Raw genomic sequence first — 19,301 nt, 5'->3', positions numbered from 1 at the left:
GCCCTCCTATTTGTATACAGTACAGTATAGTTTACAGACACTCTTTCTGCATTCTCCCAGATGAACATAGAGGTGTGTCTGTTTGTGCGTAAAAAAAAATCTATTGTCACGATGCTGGTGTGATCTTTGATTTGAATGTAATCTTAAATATTGACACACACACACACACACACAGTCAGTGTAGTGAGAGGGTCGTTCCTTACAGTGTATTCTCATGTGTATGTGTGCGGGTTGCCAGCTCAGCAGTACTCTTGCTACAGTCAGTGCACTGCAGAAAACACTCACCAGTGCGTCTGTAACAACAAACAATATAGCATCTAGTGAAGCAGTTAAAGCAGCAGCGTTGTTTGTGAGTTTTTGTGGCTTGAAAGGCCACCTTTGATGGAGATCCTATATTCGATTTGTGTTAGTGGAATTCCTCCTCTGCAGTGTGGCTTTTCTGGATTGTTATGAAGCTGCCAGTTTGAGTGAACATTTCCTACAGTCATCGCACTGGGTTGTTTTCTGAATATATTCTAGAGTAAATCTGTAATTTCTTTGATTTAGTCTGAATAGGCTGTGGAGGAGTTGCGCTCACAGCACAACTCTGTGTGACTACAACTTTGTGGCAACTTTATATTTGATGGTACGTGGGAACTTGACATCCTTATATCAGTGTACAGCAACATCTCTTGGAACAGACAAAGCAGCGATAAGGTTTCTCTCTAGCCAATCATAACACCCAGTTAAGTTTTTGCCTCAGGGCAGGGATTTGGTTTCTAACTCATACGTTTGTGTTTGGAGTGCTTCAGATTACATTTTGCTGGTGAAACAGAATCACAGCCAACTCAGTCTTAAACCATCAGTCCCTGAGTTAGCCCTCATTATGATTAGCCAAATGTCCCTCAGCAGTGGAATAAAGCAGTACATCTATACTTTTTTTAATTTGAACCCCTGCCTTAGATGTAGTTGTAGGTGTAATTACAATTGTATTTTACAACTGGCAAACCTATTGGTAGTGGTTCAGCGTTCCCCAAACACCCTTAGTGTCTGAGTAACACCCACCCACCCACACAAGTTTGAAGTTGGCTGTTCATTTAGCGTTGGCCTGAGATGCTGAACTGCTGATGAGTTGCCTTGGCAACTTTGGTCCTAAAATAATCACAGAATCTATTAAATTGGCATGGTGTAAGCAGATTCTGTCGTTGAATTGCCTACACCGGCTCTTTTGGGGAGCTTTTGTGATGAAGAGTTGAATCTTCAACCCATTTGTTGTTCATAATAAACTGAAATAAACATGTTTTAGAAAAAGGGTGTAACTGCATTTCCTCAGTATATTATATTTTTTTCCTGTATAATATATTAGTGTTACATACCAGAACAAGTGGTGGTTTATATTCTGCAGAAATGTGCCCATTTTTATGAGCTGTGATAGATTTCCCTCCAGCAAGGAACAGAACATTTTAGAGAATGAAAAATTAAATCCCAAGTTCATGTTACATTTTTTTGCTCTTTTCTTATCACCCATAATGCCCACTAAAGGGGTGACTGTGGACCTATCTGTGTATCTAATCTGTGTTTTTTTTCCTCTGCGTGCTTTGTATTATAAAATGATTTTTGGTCTTTCCAGTGACACAAATAAAGCAGGGGAAACCATTTATCTCAGTTCATCACAAGTTCATTCTAATCCAGGTGTAATTTTTGTTGAAGGCAGCATGTCCTTGTGTGCAGAATCCAAATTGAAACTGAGAAAACAAATTATGTGTTCTCTGTGTAAGTGATGATTATGAATGGTCAAAGCTGCCAATCCAGATTATCTTAAAGCTCCGTACAAACAGAGGAGACGAACAATAGGCATATATTGTTGTTTTTACGCAGACAAAATCAAATGTAACATATGGCCAGTTTAGTGTGATATATTGTGTGTGAAAACCACTAACCAAGCCAATTTTGCTTGATTCAGAACATCCATACAGCATAGTTGGATCTCCCAGTCATGTACCTAATAAGTGTGTGTACCTGCTTCTATCTCCAGGTGAACACAGCCATGCATGAAGCCAAGCTGGTGGAGGAGTGTGATGAGCTAGTGGAGATCATCCGCCAGAGAAAACAGGTCATCGCTGTGAAGATCAAAGAGTCCAAGGTAGTATTACCAGGATGTCTTTATACTTTTTCAATTTCAGGTCCAGCTCGAGAGAGATTTCAATACAAGTATATTTAAATTCAGTTGAAACTATGATGATGGATAGTTTCAGCAAGTTAAAGTTACTTTGACTGATTCAAGGGGCAAACAGTCTTGACACTGTATTGCCTTAAAGAATTGTAATAGTTAGCAAGTTAACAAGGGGTTTGCTAGAGTAAGCAACTACTTACATCCAGCAGACATGGAGTAACACTATCATCCCATTGTAGTTGTATTTCTGGTCACCTGATGAATGTAAATCAAGTAATTTTCTGACCTCTTGAGCTCTAGTTTTTTCTCCACCAACTTATACAGAAAACACAGTATAGTACAGTAGGTCATGAGCTTGGTGTTTGCCTTAAAACCAAAACAATGAGCTAAAAGTGCCTAAACAGCTCCATAGAGCTGCACAGACCGAGGATAATCATCTGTGGATTTGCAAGCGACCGCACATAGCCTAATCATTGGATTTAGTGTACATATTATATTATATTATAGGTTAATTTGGAGTTTATTGAATTCAGCTTACACAGTGCATCAATTCAAACTGTTTCGTCTCACTCCCGTTTCAAGCAGCCAAATTCGAAATTCATCTTTTCTCTCAGCTCTGGGTCACAGTCCACTGCTAGAGAAACAGTGGTTTTGCACAAAAGAACGAATATGAGAGCAGCAGTGCTGACAGAAAATATTCGTCCAGGTCTGTCAGTGTTGTTTTTCTGTGAGGCTGCCTCTGTAGTTGCCTGCTTGTTTACCCAAACACACATCACATGGATGCTTAAGGAGAAATGGAAAAGACAAGTGAGGAAAAAGAGAGAGAACAGCAACGGCCTCTCCCACATGTAGGTAGCCAACCTGAATGTGTGTGGAGAGAATCTGTGATGGCAGCAAAGACTGTTGTGAACCTCTCGCTGCTGTTTCAAAGAGAGTCCAGGACTGTGCAGACATCTGTGTGTGTGTGTGTGTGTGTGTGTGTGTGTGTGTGTGTGTGTGTGTGTGTGTGTGTGTGTGTGTGTGTGTGTGTGTGTGTGGGCACGTGCCCATGTGTATCTGGGTGGTTGACTCCCCATGAGCGCCTAGGGTTTCAGGACAGAGGCAAACTCTGAATCTCGCCCTCCCAGAGGTGAAGTTTTAAGTGCTGGTGGAAGATCCTCTGAGGCAGCAAAAGAGCTTTGTCGAGAGATGAAAGATTTCCAAACACTGAACACAAGGACGGAAGTAGGTGTGTGTGTTGGTGTGTGTGTGTGAGAGTGTGTCTGCGGTGATTGCAGACAAAGAGCAAGGCTTGTTCTCATGAGAGTCTGGGTCTGTAAAAGGCTGTCTAGCAGAGGCTAGCGGAGTAAAATGCAGGATACGGATGTAAGGGGGAAGAACACCACAAAAAAAAACCTGAGGAGCGCTCGATTGATGTCACTGCAGGTGATGTGTTTTTATATTTTAGGCTGTTTACGGGTCAAGAAAGACTAATGAAATGCACCCTGAGTAATTCAAATAATCACGGTTGTGTTAAAATGGATGTTTGCCTGAGAGGAGATGAGAGGAGAGACCATTAAAGGTCAGGTAAACGTAGGTCGTTTTAGACATTTCAACACACGACTCATGCTGTGTTTTTCTGTTAAGGACAGTGTAGTAGAGGGAAATGCTCAGAGGTGACTGCAACAGAATAACAGGATTATGCAGGCGTGATTATGGTGCTGTGCAAGGTGCTCCCATTCTCTCTCTCTCTCACCTACTCTTAACAAGCTCAGCCTCTCTCTCTAAGGAGACTCCGCAGTCATGCCTAATCTCTCCCTGCCCAAACAAAACACACACTATTCCCATGTTCTGGTGTGTCCAAGAGGGTGTTGTACCATGTGACTGTGTTTGTCTTCCATCCTGAAAACTATTTTAACTCCTTTTAGAGCAATACGGTTTAACAACTCAAATCTGTTTTGGGGTTTTAAAGAATAACTTGTTTTCTGAAAACAGCCATTATGTCATTTTTAGCTTCACTTATTACAAGTTTATGGCTGGTAAAAGGTGTGCTCACCAGAAAAACAACAGCATTAGGCTGTGAACAATCTGTTTACACTTACCTGACAACAACCTGGCTATGTGCAGATTGTGAGTGCTGTCTGTCAGAAGGAGTGACAGAAGTGCGTAACATTGTTATGCCGCCAAAGGCGTCTTAGGGTCGACCTAGATGGTTGAATGTACAAAGCATGTGACTTTGATATACAATACCGCTGTTCACATTCAGTTTCCTACTTATTGTAAAAGTTTGGTTTCTTTTAACCATAACCATCTTTCCCAAATTGACTTAAAGGTACAATTGTGTGAGCCTTAGTGTCAAGAGTATGTTGAGAGGATACTACTCTTGTGTTTATACAGTAAATATGCAGCTAGCAGCTGATTAGCTTAGCTTAGCACAAAGACTGGAAACGGGGAAACAGCTCACGTGATTCCATTTATAGGTATTCAAATCTGGATACTAGCAGCATTTACATACATTTCAATAATTAACACCTTATATCTCGTTTGTTGAGTCCGTACAGAAACCAAAATATAAAAGCAACAATTTGTCATTTTACATGTGGTTGTATGCTGGGCTATTTTTAGGCCAGTGTCATTTAAACACTTCGGTTTTTTGTACATATTAAACAAACTATTTATAACATGTCATTAGTGACACTCAGTAGACAGTACAGACATGAAAGTGGTTTCAATCTTCTCATGTAGTTCAAGAAAGCCAAAGCATTTTCAAACCAAATTAGCCAGCTAGCTTAGTTAGCCACTGCTCATCCGGCAGAATTTAGCTAACAATGAAGATAGCTTCTTGTCAAGCTATTAGAGTTACCAAAATACACACATTTTCTGACACTCCTGCACTTCCTGTTTCTGTCCTAGGATTATAAGAGAAGGATGAGTCAGACACACTGTAACATTGGCTGTGTCTCATTCCGCATACTTCCGTCAGTACACTGCTAATGTGCACTGACCACTTACTGCCATAGTGCCCACTTTCGATGGTTATATTGTCCCAAAAGGAACACTTATCTTAAAACACTTACCGGAAATGAGGAGCGGGATGAGCGTGACGAACGCGACGAACGCAACACACGTGAACACGATTTTCCAGCCCGCCAAAAATATATGCTAGCTTCTGTTAACAGACATTTTTCTGCGCGTTCATTTAGCGCTCAGTTCACAGCATGTGGGAACTACGTCGCCTCCGACGCCAACGCAGGTTAGGGTAGCGAGGTAGCTAGGTAGCATTAACATGTAACGTTACGCTAATTAACTCGCCAAATGATTGTGTCTGGCTTTAGTCAGTGTCAGTGAGGACATGTAAGTAATGCATTAGACGACAGTAAAACGTTTCGTATTACCGCTGTTACTTACATTTATACGATAGAGTTCACATTTATAACGTGCTCGTCCCAATGGTCCCTCCCCTTCCGCTTTGTAGTCAAGATGGCGTCCGTTCAGTGCGAGTAGGGTCCATCATTTTACACTGAATGTTTTGACTGTTTTTAGGGGGTCATCTGGGTACTTTCAGTGCACTGACTTTTTGTGTTATCTACATTATATACTCAAAACTAAGTGTTTGAAGTGTGCAAGTAGGCGGAATGAGAGCCATTGTTTCAGGTTTAGCTGCAAACCTGAGCGCACACGTAGCTGTATATATATATATATATATATATATATATATATATATATGTGAGCACAGAACAACTTAACTTACAATTACATTCTACAAAATCTAATTTATCTATCCCTATTTCATTCTGTGCTCAGAAAGTCCCATCAAAGTGACCCCCAAAAATAATTCCATAAGTCATTTAGCAGTGCATAAGATCTAGTACACTAGTGGACTTTTATATTTCAGCTTTAGACAAGACAGTTCTTCACAGGATGTGAGAACACACACACAAACTCTGCCATATTGTCCATTATTGAGAGAGAGAGAGAGAGTAATCATCTCTAAAATTGTTGTTTGCCCGCATATGTTGCCAAATAATACCCCATCCATTAAACCCGTCTCGCTTGTCCTGTCTGTGCGGTCAACAACCTGCTCAAATGACGTTTAGTGACAACAGATTATGGTGGACTTGGTGGAAGAGCAGCTAAGACGTCAAATGAAAACTCCATTAAGTCGGCGGCTTAGAGAGCAGGAGCAGCTTTCCCAGCGAGCACACATTAGATACTGTTTTGATTCTTTGAGAGCATTTGATGACAAGCTCTTAACCGATTGCCACCCAGTGTGTTTTTTTCAGAATTCCTATTTGCATAAATCAAACCCTGCGAACAAAAATGTGTTGCTGAAAATATAGATGACTAATCCACTGAGGCACTCATCATTTCAAATGTTTCTGCTCTTTTTATTTTTATTTAGAGTTTAGACATTTTAAGTTATTAGCTGTTACTGAAAGCATACTGTTTTCAGACAAAGAAGTGACTTTTACTTTACTGTTTGCCATTTAGAAGTTCACAGAGGTTTCATTTAATCATCGTTGCTTAGACGCACTCCATGCTAAAGCCGATGTTTTATTCTACAGCTCACCTTTCGCTGGCAGTCTCGAGGCTCACAAGCAGCCTGTTATTTCCTGTCGAGAGTTTCATCAAACTAAGTTCATTTGAGGAATCAGGATGTGAGCCGTAATGAAGATAAATGGATTACTTTAATTTCAAATTAGCACAGAATGGCTTCCTTATGGTCAGTCGGAAATTATATTACGGTACGCCCATTGACAAATTACAGTCAAAACGAACTGCATTACAAAACCTTGTGTGTGCCTTTGTGTACCAAGAATCTGAACCCTGATCTGACTGACAGACCTGCCTCTTGATGCACACAGGATTGGTTGTTTGTGATGAAGATGAATCAAGCTGATATGGGCCATTCCTTTCTTGTTTGTTTTTTTAGGGCATGGTATTCCTCTAGCTGCCTCTGCTGGTACATTTGAAACATGCACAAAGTGTATAGAGATACATATATACATAAGGCCGCATTGTAACTGTGGAGTAGTTTCTAGACCTCTTTAATAGACAAACACAGACATATGCAAATGTATGACAGAGTAGCCTTTCTCTGACTGTTATATCGGATAACCATGCATTATGCTGTTTGCCTCTGCCCTTACATTATGCAACATGGTCAGTGTGAGAATAAAGAGCCAGTGGGTTCACTTCTGACCCCATAACCAGGACTCTGTCCTCTCTGCTGCATTCTTGGTGTCTTCCTGTCTCTGTGTTTTCCTGTCTATGTTTGTGCAATTATCTGCATCACTTGTGCGTCCACACGTAATCTAGAGGTTTATTTTTGAGCGTGTGAAGGTGATGGAAAAGGCAGATTTATGGCAACAGATTTATGTCATGTGTCGTCAAATTACATTATTTCACTTGCACAGATGTTAACTGCCACTCAGACAAAGTCCCTGTGCACAAATACAAAAACTGAGAGTTGCAGAGTCAGGTTGATTGGCACTAGCAGAATTCAACTTTGGGAGCAGAGTAATGCTTGTGAAAGCATATGCTCTCCAGCACTCGCCAAGCAGAAAGTCTCAGGTAATTGCTACTTTGTGTGTTTTCTGCTTAGCTGTTTACAAATGGGTGCCATTTTTTGTCTTTCCCTATGTTTTGTTTCTAGCTGCCTGTACAACTATCACTGAATGTGTGTGCGAGGATTGATACTGTGCAAGTGGCAGTTAATATCTGCGTGTGAAATAATATACTTGAGAGCCTGTTTTCTCACGCTGACAACATACAACAGAAATCGGACAGCATACAGATTTGTAAAAAGCTTGTTTTTGAGTTGAGGTTGAGTGTAGAATGAGGTCCTAATGCAGATAGTTAATAATTAATTGTACATAATTCAAAGATTCCTCAGGCAAGATAATATTTCATCAGAGTCCAAGACATGCAATGTCTATCCAAGATTCTTGCAGAGGGTTTGTGTGTTTTTATTTTATTTTGTTGTTCTCTTACAGTTTTAAAACTTCAGCTGTAGCGATAGTCTGCCATATGGCAACTTGTTGGTTTCACCTAGCAGGAATCATCTCAGGGGGTGCAACCAGTGCTGACTATTTTAGAGCAATCTGGCAGCAAAGCCTAATTATAAATTCTGGAAGTATTGAACATATTTGTGGATCAGTGTCTGTCACAGTAATGATACCATACTGAAATCATTGGACCGTGGATTATTTTCATCCACAAGAGAAAAGCATAGAAGATCAATAACACCAGACTTTAGTCTGACTTTTGGAAGTTGTGATAAAAGACAGTGTATGGTTGAGAATGTCCATGTAGTGGAAGAATGCGGTGGCTGAAATTGTGAAACCTTAAACCATACCACATAATATTAAGTTGGTATTGTTGTCTGTGTTCTTATCACGTAAGGGAGAAAGCCTAGTCCCCATAACAGTGACATATTCCTTCAAGGTTTAGATTGAACAAATTAATACAACAGTGTGCCCCAACATAGCAACATGTGCTGTATTTGTGTGTGTTCCAGGTGATGAAACTGCGTAAGTTGGCACAGCAGATTGCAAACTGTCGCCAATGTCTGGAGCGCTCTAGTGCCCTCATCACACAAGCCGAACAGAGCCTGAAGGAGAACGACCACGCTCGCTTCCTGCAGACCGCCCGAAATGTAGCAGAACGGTGGGTGATGCAGTGTACAGACACACACACACATCCGCACACACACAGTGAAGTAGAAACCATGGTGTAGTGAAAGGTACATTTTGCGTACATTAGTGGATGATTGCAGGTAAGTTTTAATATACATCACTGCTCAGAGAGCTGTACGTATGCAACAATCCACAGAACAGGACACACATACACAGGAGAAAATGCACTCACAGACAATCCGTGGTAAGCTCTCTCTTCCTGTTTGCCCTCCCATTCTGTATTTTCCCCCTGTCTTTGTGTAAGATGTGCTCTGAACCTGCATGCTGCAGAAAATACAGGTCACTTAATTTTTTCATTAGACACACAGACAAAAATCAGTATGAAATCAATCATTCTGATTATAGCTTTCATTTCTCTTTCTCTGGTATGTGCAGTCGTGTTATCCTGTCACAGGGCACAGATACAGATTTGTTTAAGGAGATCTCAAAACCTCTGCCCTACAATAAGTTTGCCTCTATTAACTTTTTATGAAATCTAATCTTCGAGTTATGCCGCTGGTAAAATCAGCATTACATCAAACCTCTCTAGCTCCAGCGATCAGTGTCAAGCCTCTGTTGAAAATCATCTATCATTTAAAGGGATGGCTCTGCAGTTTCTCTTTCCACCTGCATACCCTCGTAATACCTTTATCCCTCTCTCTCACCACCGGCCGGCAGCTTTCTCACTCTTTCTACCGCACAGACAAAAGGTCTCTACAAAATTGCAGCTATCGTAGCATCCTTTATGCTGCTTTTTTCCATCACTTGGCTGGTGCTTTATTGACTGACTGGTTTCTCCTCACTGAGGAACAAAAGTCTCAAGGACTAGCACTGGTCTGTGTTCCACTCTGCACTGCTCTGTAACCCTGCCAGCCCTGTGGTTGCTGGCTGGCTCCTGCCGCCCATGGCTCACTGATGCTCAAAGCAGAAGTAGTTTCTACAAAGCTCTACAGACTCTTGAGTTTATGTGTCTGTGTTTTGAAGGCTTAGTGATAGTTTTTGATGTGGCAGGTTGCAGACACTTCTGTGAGAAGTTTTTTATTCTAAATTCTATTCACCTGCATTTCCTTCCCTCCCTCTCTCTCTTGTCTTTTTCTTGCTCACACACTACTGTCTACCACCTCTCTCTTGTTACTTCCCTCCCTTCTCTCCTCATATTTTTCCACCTCTTCATCGCCCTTTATATTTTTTCTTGCCCCCTGTCCCTACGTTTCCTCTCCTCGCCTCATCCTATGTCTTGGCCCTGCTCTGCTCCCTCACCTCTCCACTGTTCTCCTGACATTTCCTTTTCTTCGCTTCCATGTCCTCTAAAAGGGTTGCCATGGCGACGGCCTCCTCCCAGGTACTCATCCCTGACGTCAACCTGAATGAGGCATTTGACAACTTTGCCCTGGACTTTTCCCGAGAAAAGAAGATCCTGGAAGGACTAGATTACCTAACAGGTAAGAGCTGCGTCTGGTCTACAATGAACACCTTCAGTATTTACAGTAGATACTCCTGTCGTGAGCAAACCTTATTTAGCAAAATGTATTTTATTTTTTTCTATCCAAAACAGTCGTCTCTGTCAGTGAAATTCTGACTGTCAATGTGGACATGCTGTAGGTTTTCTATAAGGTGACATTATATTCTAGAGAATGTGAACCATTTATATAACCAGGTTTATAAATGTATACCAGCTGGTACAAACATGATGTTAGCTTTAAGGAGATATTTACTTAATGATAATTAAAGCTAATTATAACCATTTATTTTTTATTTTATGTTTTATTTTGTTTTCACTATTAATCATGCTATATAGCACTCACTATGAAAAGTGCTTTACAAATAAAATGTATTATTATTATTATTATTATTATTATTATGATTATTATTATTATGTTGTTGTTGTTGTTTGTAGCTCCCAACCCGCCATCCATAAGAGACGAGCTGTGCACCGCTTCCCATGACACCATCACTGTCCACTGGACTTCAGAGGATGAGTTCAGCGTCACCTCCTACGAGCTGCAGTACACCATCTACACTGGCCAGACAAATTTCATCAGTGAGTCATGTGCAAACACACACACATACACATACACAGGTATGGTAATACAGAAGAAAAGCAATAGGCAGGGGCGATTCTATCTAGTGTTTTCATCAAGGTTTGGACAGAGGGATCAAATGCTTTCTTGATGTGTTTATACCATAAAAGTTTAATTTGATAGAGATGGCTGAAAGATTTGACGTGTTTTTGAGATGGTTTACAAATGAAGTAATATGTATGTAAAATGTCTATTTAGATCTTTCAGAGAAACAATCCAATCCAGTAACCATACAGTCACCAGTAGAAACAGCTGAGTAACACGGGTAATACATGATTCAAACTGCACTCTGCATTAACATGAACACTCCTGATATATCATTAGAGCAAAATACCTGCTTGGTAACTTCAAAGACTAGAGATCAATGGATCTCTTTGACATCAATAGTGCTATCATCCTCATGAGTGTTTTTATCAACCGGTGTTAAATTTAAAGAGCTTTTTAAAGTGAGTTGTTAAAGTGACTATGTAACTATGTAAAAATTTTAATTCACAAGGAATAAAACGCTCAGAGGTTTGGCTGCTACTGTACAGCTTCACGTGGTCTGGTATGGCCAGTAGCTTTATGCTGGCTAATGTTAGCTAATTTTAGTAACTGACATTACTGAGTCAGTTTTCTGACTGAAACACTTTTTGTGCTACTGTCTACATTTCATTTACTAGTATCCTGTAATTTAGACTTGTAGTTACATTTAAGTCAATTAAACCCAGGTTCTGTTGGTTCACAAATGTACATACAGTATATACAGATGAGCACAAATATGACGGAGGGCTTATGTAAATGTAGTATTCACTATAATGAGAATTCTTCAACCACTGTAAACATTCATCTGCACCTACACACACACACTCTCATGCACAAGCCCACAAAGAAACACAACAGTTGCTTCGACCTCCCTGCAGTTACAAAGAGAGATAAACTAGAGCACCACATTTCTTATTTTCATGTGTTCAATATTTTATACAAACCTTATTGCATAACCTAGATTTTCTGTCCAGTTTTAAAGTCTTCGTTGTCCTCCATGCTTGTATTTATAGAGAGACAGAGCTGACTTATCAAGACAACTTGTTATAAAAATAGGACATACAGTACATCATAAGGGGATGCTTCAGAAAGATTCAATATTTAGTGTCTGGTTTTGTTTAAGCAGTGTGAAAACTGCAGATATAAGAGATGACAATGTAAAATCACAGGCTGCCCTCTTTCAAGCTCTCCCGTTTCTTCCCAAATCAAAGCTATTTCGTTTTTAGTAAAGGTGTTTTCATTCAGTGCCTCTCTTGTTACATTTGCACCATATAGAGCAGCAATCATTGCAATTGTTAGAGGCAAGTCATTAGTTTTCGGATCTAATATCACCACCATGTGGCTGTCTGTACAGCCTTTAACATTTTGGCTTCAAATGACATAACATGAGGCTCAGAACACAAACAGCCATGGTCAAATTGATCTTCTCCACCAATCAAACTGTTTTTCCATCACTCCTTGAAAATGTTTCATAATCATCACCATATTTTGTAAGTTGAATATTTGTTTTCCCATAATTGTAACCAGATTTGGATGACACATGCACATAATACTGGACAATCCTGCAAAAACTGCAAAACATTTTGCCCACAGTTGGGGTTACGACATTATGATAATGTACATTGTTTCAGCACTCATTGGTCTTATTCTTTTTAAATTTGGACTTATTCAGAGTACCAGACATGTGGCCCCTATCAGCTAATCAGCATCACGGCTGATTGTCTGCTACTACATAAATGAAGGGTAAGAAAGACCACTGTTAAGGAGGAGAGGAACAGGAGAACAGGTGAAAATCAGAGTGGATAATGGTTACATAGGGGAGGCGAAAATTACCTCTTACTGATATGAGGAGGATATGATTAATGTACATAATCATGTACATTTGTGTACATGTGCACACACACTTCTACCTCTCTCCACCACCCCCCCTTTGATCCTTTTATCATCTCTTCTCCTCTGTGTAGCCTGACATTTCTCCATCTAACCATGCAACTCAAGAGCCCTAGCCATTTGAAACATCAGGATACATTTCAGCTGTGATAGACTGAGTGACTCAGATATTCAGCAGTGTGCTGCCACAGAGTCCTCCGAGATTCACAGGAGAAACTGAGAAAGAGAGAAACCCATTTAGCCTGCCACGCCACTTGAGTTTTTACCATAGCATTTTTCTCTAACTTTCCAAGTGGCTAAATGCTCCCACTTGAGCGCCATCCTGTCTCTCTCTTTTTCTTTCGCCCGGCCTTCCTGAGAGGGGGGGGTCCAGGATCATCCAAGCACTGCAGCAGAAAATAGAATCAGCAAGTGAAACCAAATACCATGCATAAATGTAAGCAGTGTCAAAAACCCAGACATGACTGAGTCTGCAACTGTGTAGATGCTACCTGTGGCCCTGTGGAAGTTACAAGTGGTATTGACCCATTTATCTATCTGCCAGCTGACACCCCCGACTATCCACTTATATTGCACATCCACTCTTCTGTAAATAGCTGTTTATCTTTCTATGTGGTAATCACCTGTAATGGATAGGTAACCTTCTATCCTCTACATTACACACACAAATTATGGTCTGTCAACTTTTATCTTGTGATGGTGATTCCTGCGAGGAAGAAGTGAAAACAGAAAAAGCTGAGTGTAATTGCTGATTAATTTTTCTTGAAATAGAACAGGATTTCCATTTGAGCTTTTAGTCAGCCCACCCGAGGTTGTTTTTTTCAGATGTCAACGCTGATGTAAACACTATCCTTACATATATATCCTCGTTAATTAAGTGCTACATCTTAATCATTTAATTACACTAAGATAAAACGATGGCTGTATAGTATATATCACTTTTTGCTGATACATATTTAATCCATTGCTAAAATTGATCTAAGAGTTACTTTTTAGCATACACTTTTGCTCTTTAATGGTTTTAATGTGTATTCATTAAAATATTGAAATTTTAAATGAATAGATCAACATTTTGGGGAATACTTGCTGGTGGAGTCTTTGCTATTGTTAATTAGTGCGTATTAGAGTGGCTGATAGTAGATTTTGTTACTTTTGACAGAGCCAGGCTGGCTGTTTCCCCCATGCTACGCTAAGCTAACCATCACTCGACTGTAGCTTAATATTTAACATACACACGAGAGTGGTGTCAATGTTCTCATTTTACTCTTGACACTGTAAGAAAGAAGTGATTATTTTGTATAATGTTTCCCAAAATGTCAGCTATTGTTACTAAGAACATTAAATTTAGGCAGAAATAAACCAATAGAATTTCATACATTTTGACTTCCTTAAGAGGAAATGCTGCAACTGTTTTGCATGAGAGACTAATTCACATTGCCACCGACTTGAAAAAGTCACCACTGTCCCGTGGTGAAGTATTAAAATGATTATCACAGGTGAAGAGCAGTATCGCAGTAGGCACTTAGACAGCCCAGAGTTTGGGTACAATCTCTCTTTCTCTGTATCTCGACAGGGAATCTTTCAGGATCAGCAGGATCGGTCTTTGTAGCAGTGTTGGATGAAATGTTAATGAAGTTTCAGTCCTATCCAGGAAAGTAGTCTGACAACAGTACACTTATTAAAGTTATGTAGAGGCACCAAGAGATAGATGCAGGTGAACTCGATGTGTTGTGTTGCTTTTATTAATGCAGGGCTTCTCTCACACACCCAGTCTGTTCCTCCAGAACAAATTAACTTATATACATATGTAAGACATACCCATGCAAGCACACACACACACACACACACACACACACACCACACACGAACACACACACAGTCACCATTAACTCCATATTGCATCATCAAACACAAAGCCTCTTCCATTTCCAGGATATTTTGTTTTTCAGTTCCCCTCTCATCTGTCCGCTTCTGAGCAAGACACACAATGACACACGCACTGTGCATACACACACACACACTTGATGTTTGGATGTTAGACACAAGCCGATCTATTTCCTCCCCTTTTTCCTTTCTCTTTTTACAATGGCACATTCAGTTACTGCTCCACACTTTGAAGTCAAGTCTCCAAAGCAGCTGGGCTAGTAGCACTACTAGTAGTAGTAGTATAAGTAGCGATAGCGTATTGCTGTGTACTGACCTAATTTGATTTAGCAAAAAGGAAGAGGTGCTATGGAGATCAAAAGCTTTTAAAATGGAAAGCAGCGTGAAGTCCTTCTCCCTCGTCTTTCCCCTGTATCTCTTTTTGAAAGCCCACATAGCCTCCCTAATTTCTGCAGGATGCGGCTGAAACGACAGGTGGGAGGCATAATTTTCAGAACACCAAGGGACAGCTGTCTCAGTAGAACAACGTACTTGTTCTTTGTGAGGAAATGGGATTTCATTGTTGACAGTGGATGCATATTTGTAAGACCAGGCTGAAATAAAATGCAGATGAATCTGCTGTCCATCTCTGCATTCAGAGAAGATCATGCACATGCATAGGGTATAGAAGGTTCTCTTGAACTCACTTTTTCTGTCTCCCTCATCTTAAAGGAAGAGAACTCCACTACAGTGTTTTCTTTGTATGAGAAAAGCTTGTGGTAGTTGGCAGATATGTAAAGACGCAGCCTTCACTCCTACTTTAAGAGTTCCCTCCCCTCATTCATTCTTAAAGCCGCCTCACTTTTAAAGGCCTTATTTGCGTCCTGTGAAGTATTTATATTTACAAGCTCAGACTCTCGACTATTACTTATGCATGCTGTTGCCATCTTGTTCAATAATTCACAACGCATCCTCACCAGAAGGGACAAGGCAGGCATGGCCCTGAGAGCTCTTTCCCTTTCAGGATTTTTATTTCCCTGCAATCCTGCAGGGGGGGAGGAAAGACAAGACAATAGGAAGGATTGTTATTCTACCTTCAACTCTACAAACATTAACATCAGCTGGAGTGCTACTAACAAGAGACTTTGTTTGTTTGGGCAAGGGTTTATTTGAATGTGTTCAGAATTTTTGAGGTGGGTGAAAGAAATTTTAAGCCTGGTGCTCAGTGGCTCTTTGTGAGAGATGTTCGCACATCATGGCGGTATTTGTCATACTGTTATTGAAATTCAAGGTTTAACTAGCAGTGGAATTAACATTCATGTGTGTTGTTACACAAACTAACACATGTAGCGTGGTCAGAGTACTCAGCTGCTGAGAAAAAAAATCATTTTTCTTCACTTGTCCTGTATGACAATGCCAATAAAGTCTGTGCAAATCACACAGTGCGCTGAATGTGGCAAATTTCACACCATGTTTGTTTTTTCACACATCAACCAGAAGCATAAGTGCAGTAGCACCACACTTACGGTAGCTGACTGTCAATTTTTCTTGCAATATCTGATTCAAATAAACACAACCCTCCACAACAACCTTTCCATCTTTAATGCACACCTTTCACCTTGCGTTTAAAGTTATGTTTCAGATAACACCACTTCATAAAAACATACTGTATGTGGCGGGTCAGTTAAGGTAAAAATAGCAGTAATGTTATCTCGTAAATTCATCCCTGTTATTTTACACAAGACTAGAGGCCGAAAAGGCACCCCATCGTAGTCAATTCTCTCCCCTTAGGCCTGAGCTAAGATTTCCTTTTTATCCTTCACAGTCGGTTGCAGCTGAGAGACTGAAAAGACTGTGTTTAGAAGCAGGTGACTGCAGAGCTAACCCAGCCATTACTAACTCTCTACTGCAAGCCGCTTTGAATCAAAGCGCCCACCATGGGGTCATGTTGGTTATTGCCCACGTTTCCATACATTTGAACATTAGAGGCTATTACACTCTTTTGCCCTCAGGCTCTTACACACATTCACTTGTCATATTGCGTAAGCACCTTGTTCTTAATGGGTTATAGATTCAGCTTGGTGAAGACACAAAATCACCTGAGGGGAGCAAACCATGATAAACCTGATGGAAAGGTAATGGGTTGGATCGGTATGTACACATAAATGTTGCATAACACCGCGGACTGTGTGATCTCTGAGCTTCTTACTGTGATTACTTTTGGAGAGAAAAAATAACATTGTGCTCTGGTCAGATTTTGGGGGTAGAATTGTTTTTTTCTCTCATGAACATCACTGAAAAGAGTCTCTGCAGGACTCGCTGTAGTTCTGCTATCCTTAAAAACATCAACAGAACTTGGTTACTTATGCTGTGTGTGTGTGTGTGTGTGTGTGTGTGTGTGTGTGTGTGTGTGTGTGTGTGTGTGTGTGTGTGTTTGTGTGTGCGTGTGTGTGTGTGTTTCTGTGGATCTGCCAGGTTTGTACAACTCTGCAGACAGCTGGATGATCGTACCAAACATCAAGCAAAACCACTACACGGTGCACGGCTTGCAGAGTGGCACCCGTTACATCTTCTTTGTCAAGGCTATCAACCAGGCAGGAAGCCGCAACAGTGAGCCAGCCCGCCTCAAAACTAACAGTAAGTGAAGGCACATGTGACACCTCAGCCTGCTTTTCTATGAATATTTACAAGCTTTGTTAACTTTGTTTTTGATATTTAATGCAATTTAAAATGTTCTTCTTTCAGTATCATTTGTGCAACCTAACTTACAGGCTGTCATTGTTCAAAGCGTTTCCCAAGGGGTTAGTCTTTGATTTAAAAATGAGTGAAGGATAAGAAGCAGATTTAGAACTCTTTGAAATTAGATTTTGATTAGTAGAAAAATCTGTATGCATTGGCTTTGGTTTCCAGCATTGACTGTTAAAGTTTCTGTCCAGAAGGCAACAAGGTGTGTATGAAAGGAAGACACAGGCACCTGAAGTGCTGTTACAAACACTCAAAAACATCTCATTGCATGTTCCATTAGAGCTTCCCTGATTTAAGTCAGAGTTAATAGATATATAACTTTCAGAAATGTATCACGTTGGACCTTTTCTTTTTAGACATATGCTTTACAGAAGGTGTAGTGTCATTGTACACTGTTTGATGTAGTGAATCAGGAAGCCGTTTGACAGTTGCATTGCCCATAATGAGAACAGAGAGTCTGGATATGGACACACTTTCTTGTCAAAGACTTAAATAGTTCCAAAAAAGTATTTGAGCGTTTTTATGGCCCAAAAAGTAGAATTTCAGCAACACACATATCCAGCTTCACTTGCATGTCAATGAATGTTATCTTAAGCATATTGTTACCAGTCAGGTTGCTTAAGGTATCAGACAGAGCATGTAGTAAAAGATTTCTCCTATTATTTATTTATTTATTTATTTATATTTAGTTTTACCCCTTAAGCTTACCAGAATATACTATTGCAAATAAAAAATTTAGCAACATTAGCTTTCCATAAACTTTGGCATAACCCATGTTTCAATCATCAGAGTATGGATAATGCCTCAATGGCTTAAATCTCATAATATGAGAAAGTTTCAGTGCAGAGTTCAGTAAATAGAACATATAAGAGCTTCTTCTCTCTTTATTTGCCTCTTATACACGTCTGTCATCTGTTGTACAAAAGCTTCACTGTTAGACTCACTTGTACCACGGCAGATGTTACAGGAATTGAACCTGCACCTCTCCAAACACCAGCACCTTTGTTGCTTGGCTTTTAGAGAACTCCAGGCTGTTCGCCCCAGACTGAAAAGACTAGTTTTTGTGGTATGATGCACAAGAACAAGTGGAGAATGTTAATTGGTAGCATAACTTTCCCCTTTTATCACACACTTTTCTGTTGGTGTTTTTTGTTAATTGTGCACCTCTCTCTCTCTCTCTCTCTCTCTCTCTCTCTCTCTCTCTGTGTTGGTATCAGCTAAGTTATTCAGTTTCTTATTTATTTTATTTACTCTTATTTTCTTCTTCGATAGTGATACCTCCTCCTTGTTCCTGGCACATATAGCCTACAGTAGTTTTTCTAACCAGTTTTTTACATTTAATTGACACATTCTTTGTCTGTTTTTGTTGCTTTTTTCCCTTTTCTCTACCTAAAGTTGAACTCTCTGCTGCAGAATCTCGTCCTGTTCCTGAACTCTGTTTTTCTTTTGTATGCTTCCCCTTCCCTGTAACAGTAAACAGTAAATTAAACTAGAGAAAGCAACTAAATAAAGCAAAAGGTGACCAAGATGTGAGTAAATAAACATCAAACCTGGTTAGGGCATGTGAGGTTACAGTGAACTCAGTCTGCATATTAACAAAGAATACTTACTGTAAAGAGAGAGACTGTGAAGAGAGGTTAGATCACAGTCTAATTTGCGAAACTATCTAAATATTCTTCTCCAGGATCTCAGGCACACAACAGGTTAAAAACCTCAGCGATACAACTAATTTAGAATATGTCTCGAGGGGGCTCAATAAAAATTTAAAATCAGTCTTAAATTGCAGCAGTAGTGCGGTGAAGCTAAAATGGAGTCGATATGCCAACTACTTTTAGCTGCTGTCAGGAGTCTGGCTGTGGCATTTAGGATTAGCTGTAATCTGGATACACT

The 19,301-nt window shown here is 40.1% G+C and overlaps 1 protein-coding gene across 5 annotated transcripts in view; it reads left to right on the top strand.

Annotated features, from left to right (window-relative positions):
• The window catches only part of mid2 (midline 2), a 146,272-nt gene that overhangs the window by 107,834 nt on the left and 19,137 nt on the right, over positions 1–19,301 (top strand). For all 5 annotated transcript variants that reach the window (XM_051419523.1, XM_051419522.1, XM_051419525.1 and 2 more), the window contains 5 exons: positions 2,015–2,122; positions 8,652–8,800; positions 10,123–10,250; positions 10,706–10,849; positions 17,142–17,303. In XM_051419523.1, coding sequence (XP_051275483.1) covers positions 2,015–2,122; positions 8,652–8,800; positions 10,123–10,250; positions 10,706–10,849; positions 17,142–17,303 — 691 coding nt within the window. The remainder of the gene's footprint in view (positions 1–2,014; positions 2,123–8,651; positions 8,801–10,122; positions 10,251–10,705; positions 10,850–17,141; positions 17,304–19,301) is intronic.

This window comes from Dicentrarchus labrax, unplaced genomic scaffold, assembly GCF_905237075.1.
Source record: "Dicentrarchus labrax unplaced genomic scaffold, dlabrax2021, whole genome shotgun sequence".
Lineage (NCBI taxonomy): Eukaryota > Metazoa > Chordata > Actinopteri > Moronidae > Dicentrarchus > Dicentrarchus labrax.
The sequence above is the reverse complement of the archived record's forward strand: the minus strand, read 5'-3'. Positions and strand labels throughout refer to the sequence as shown.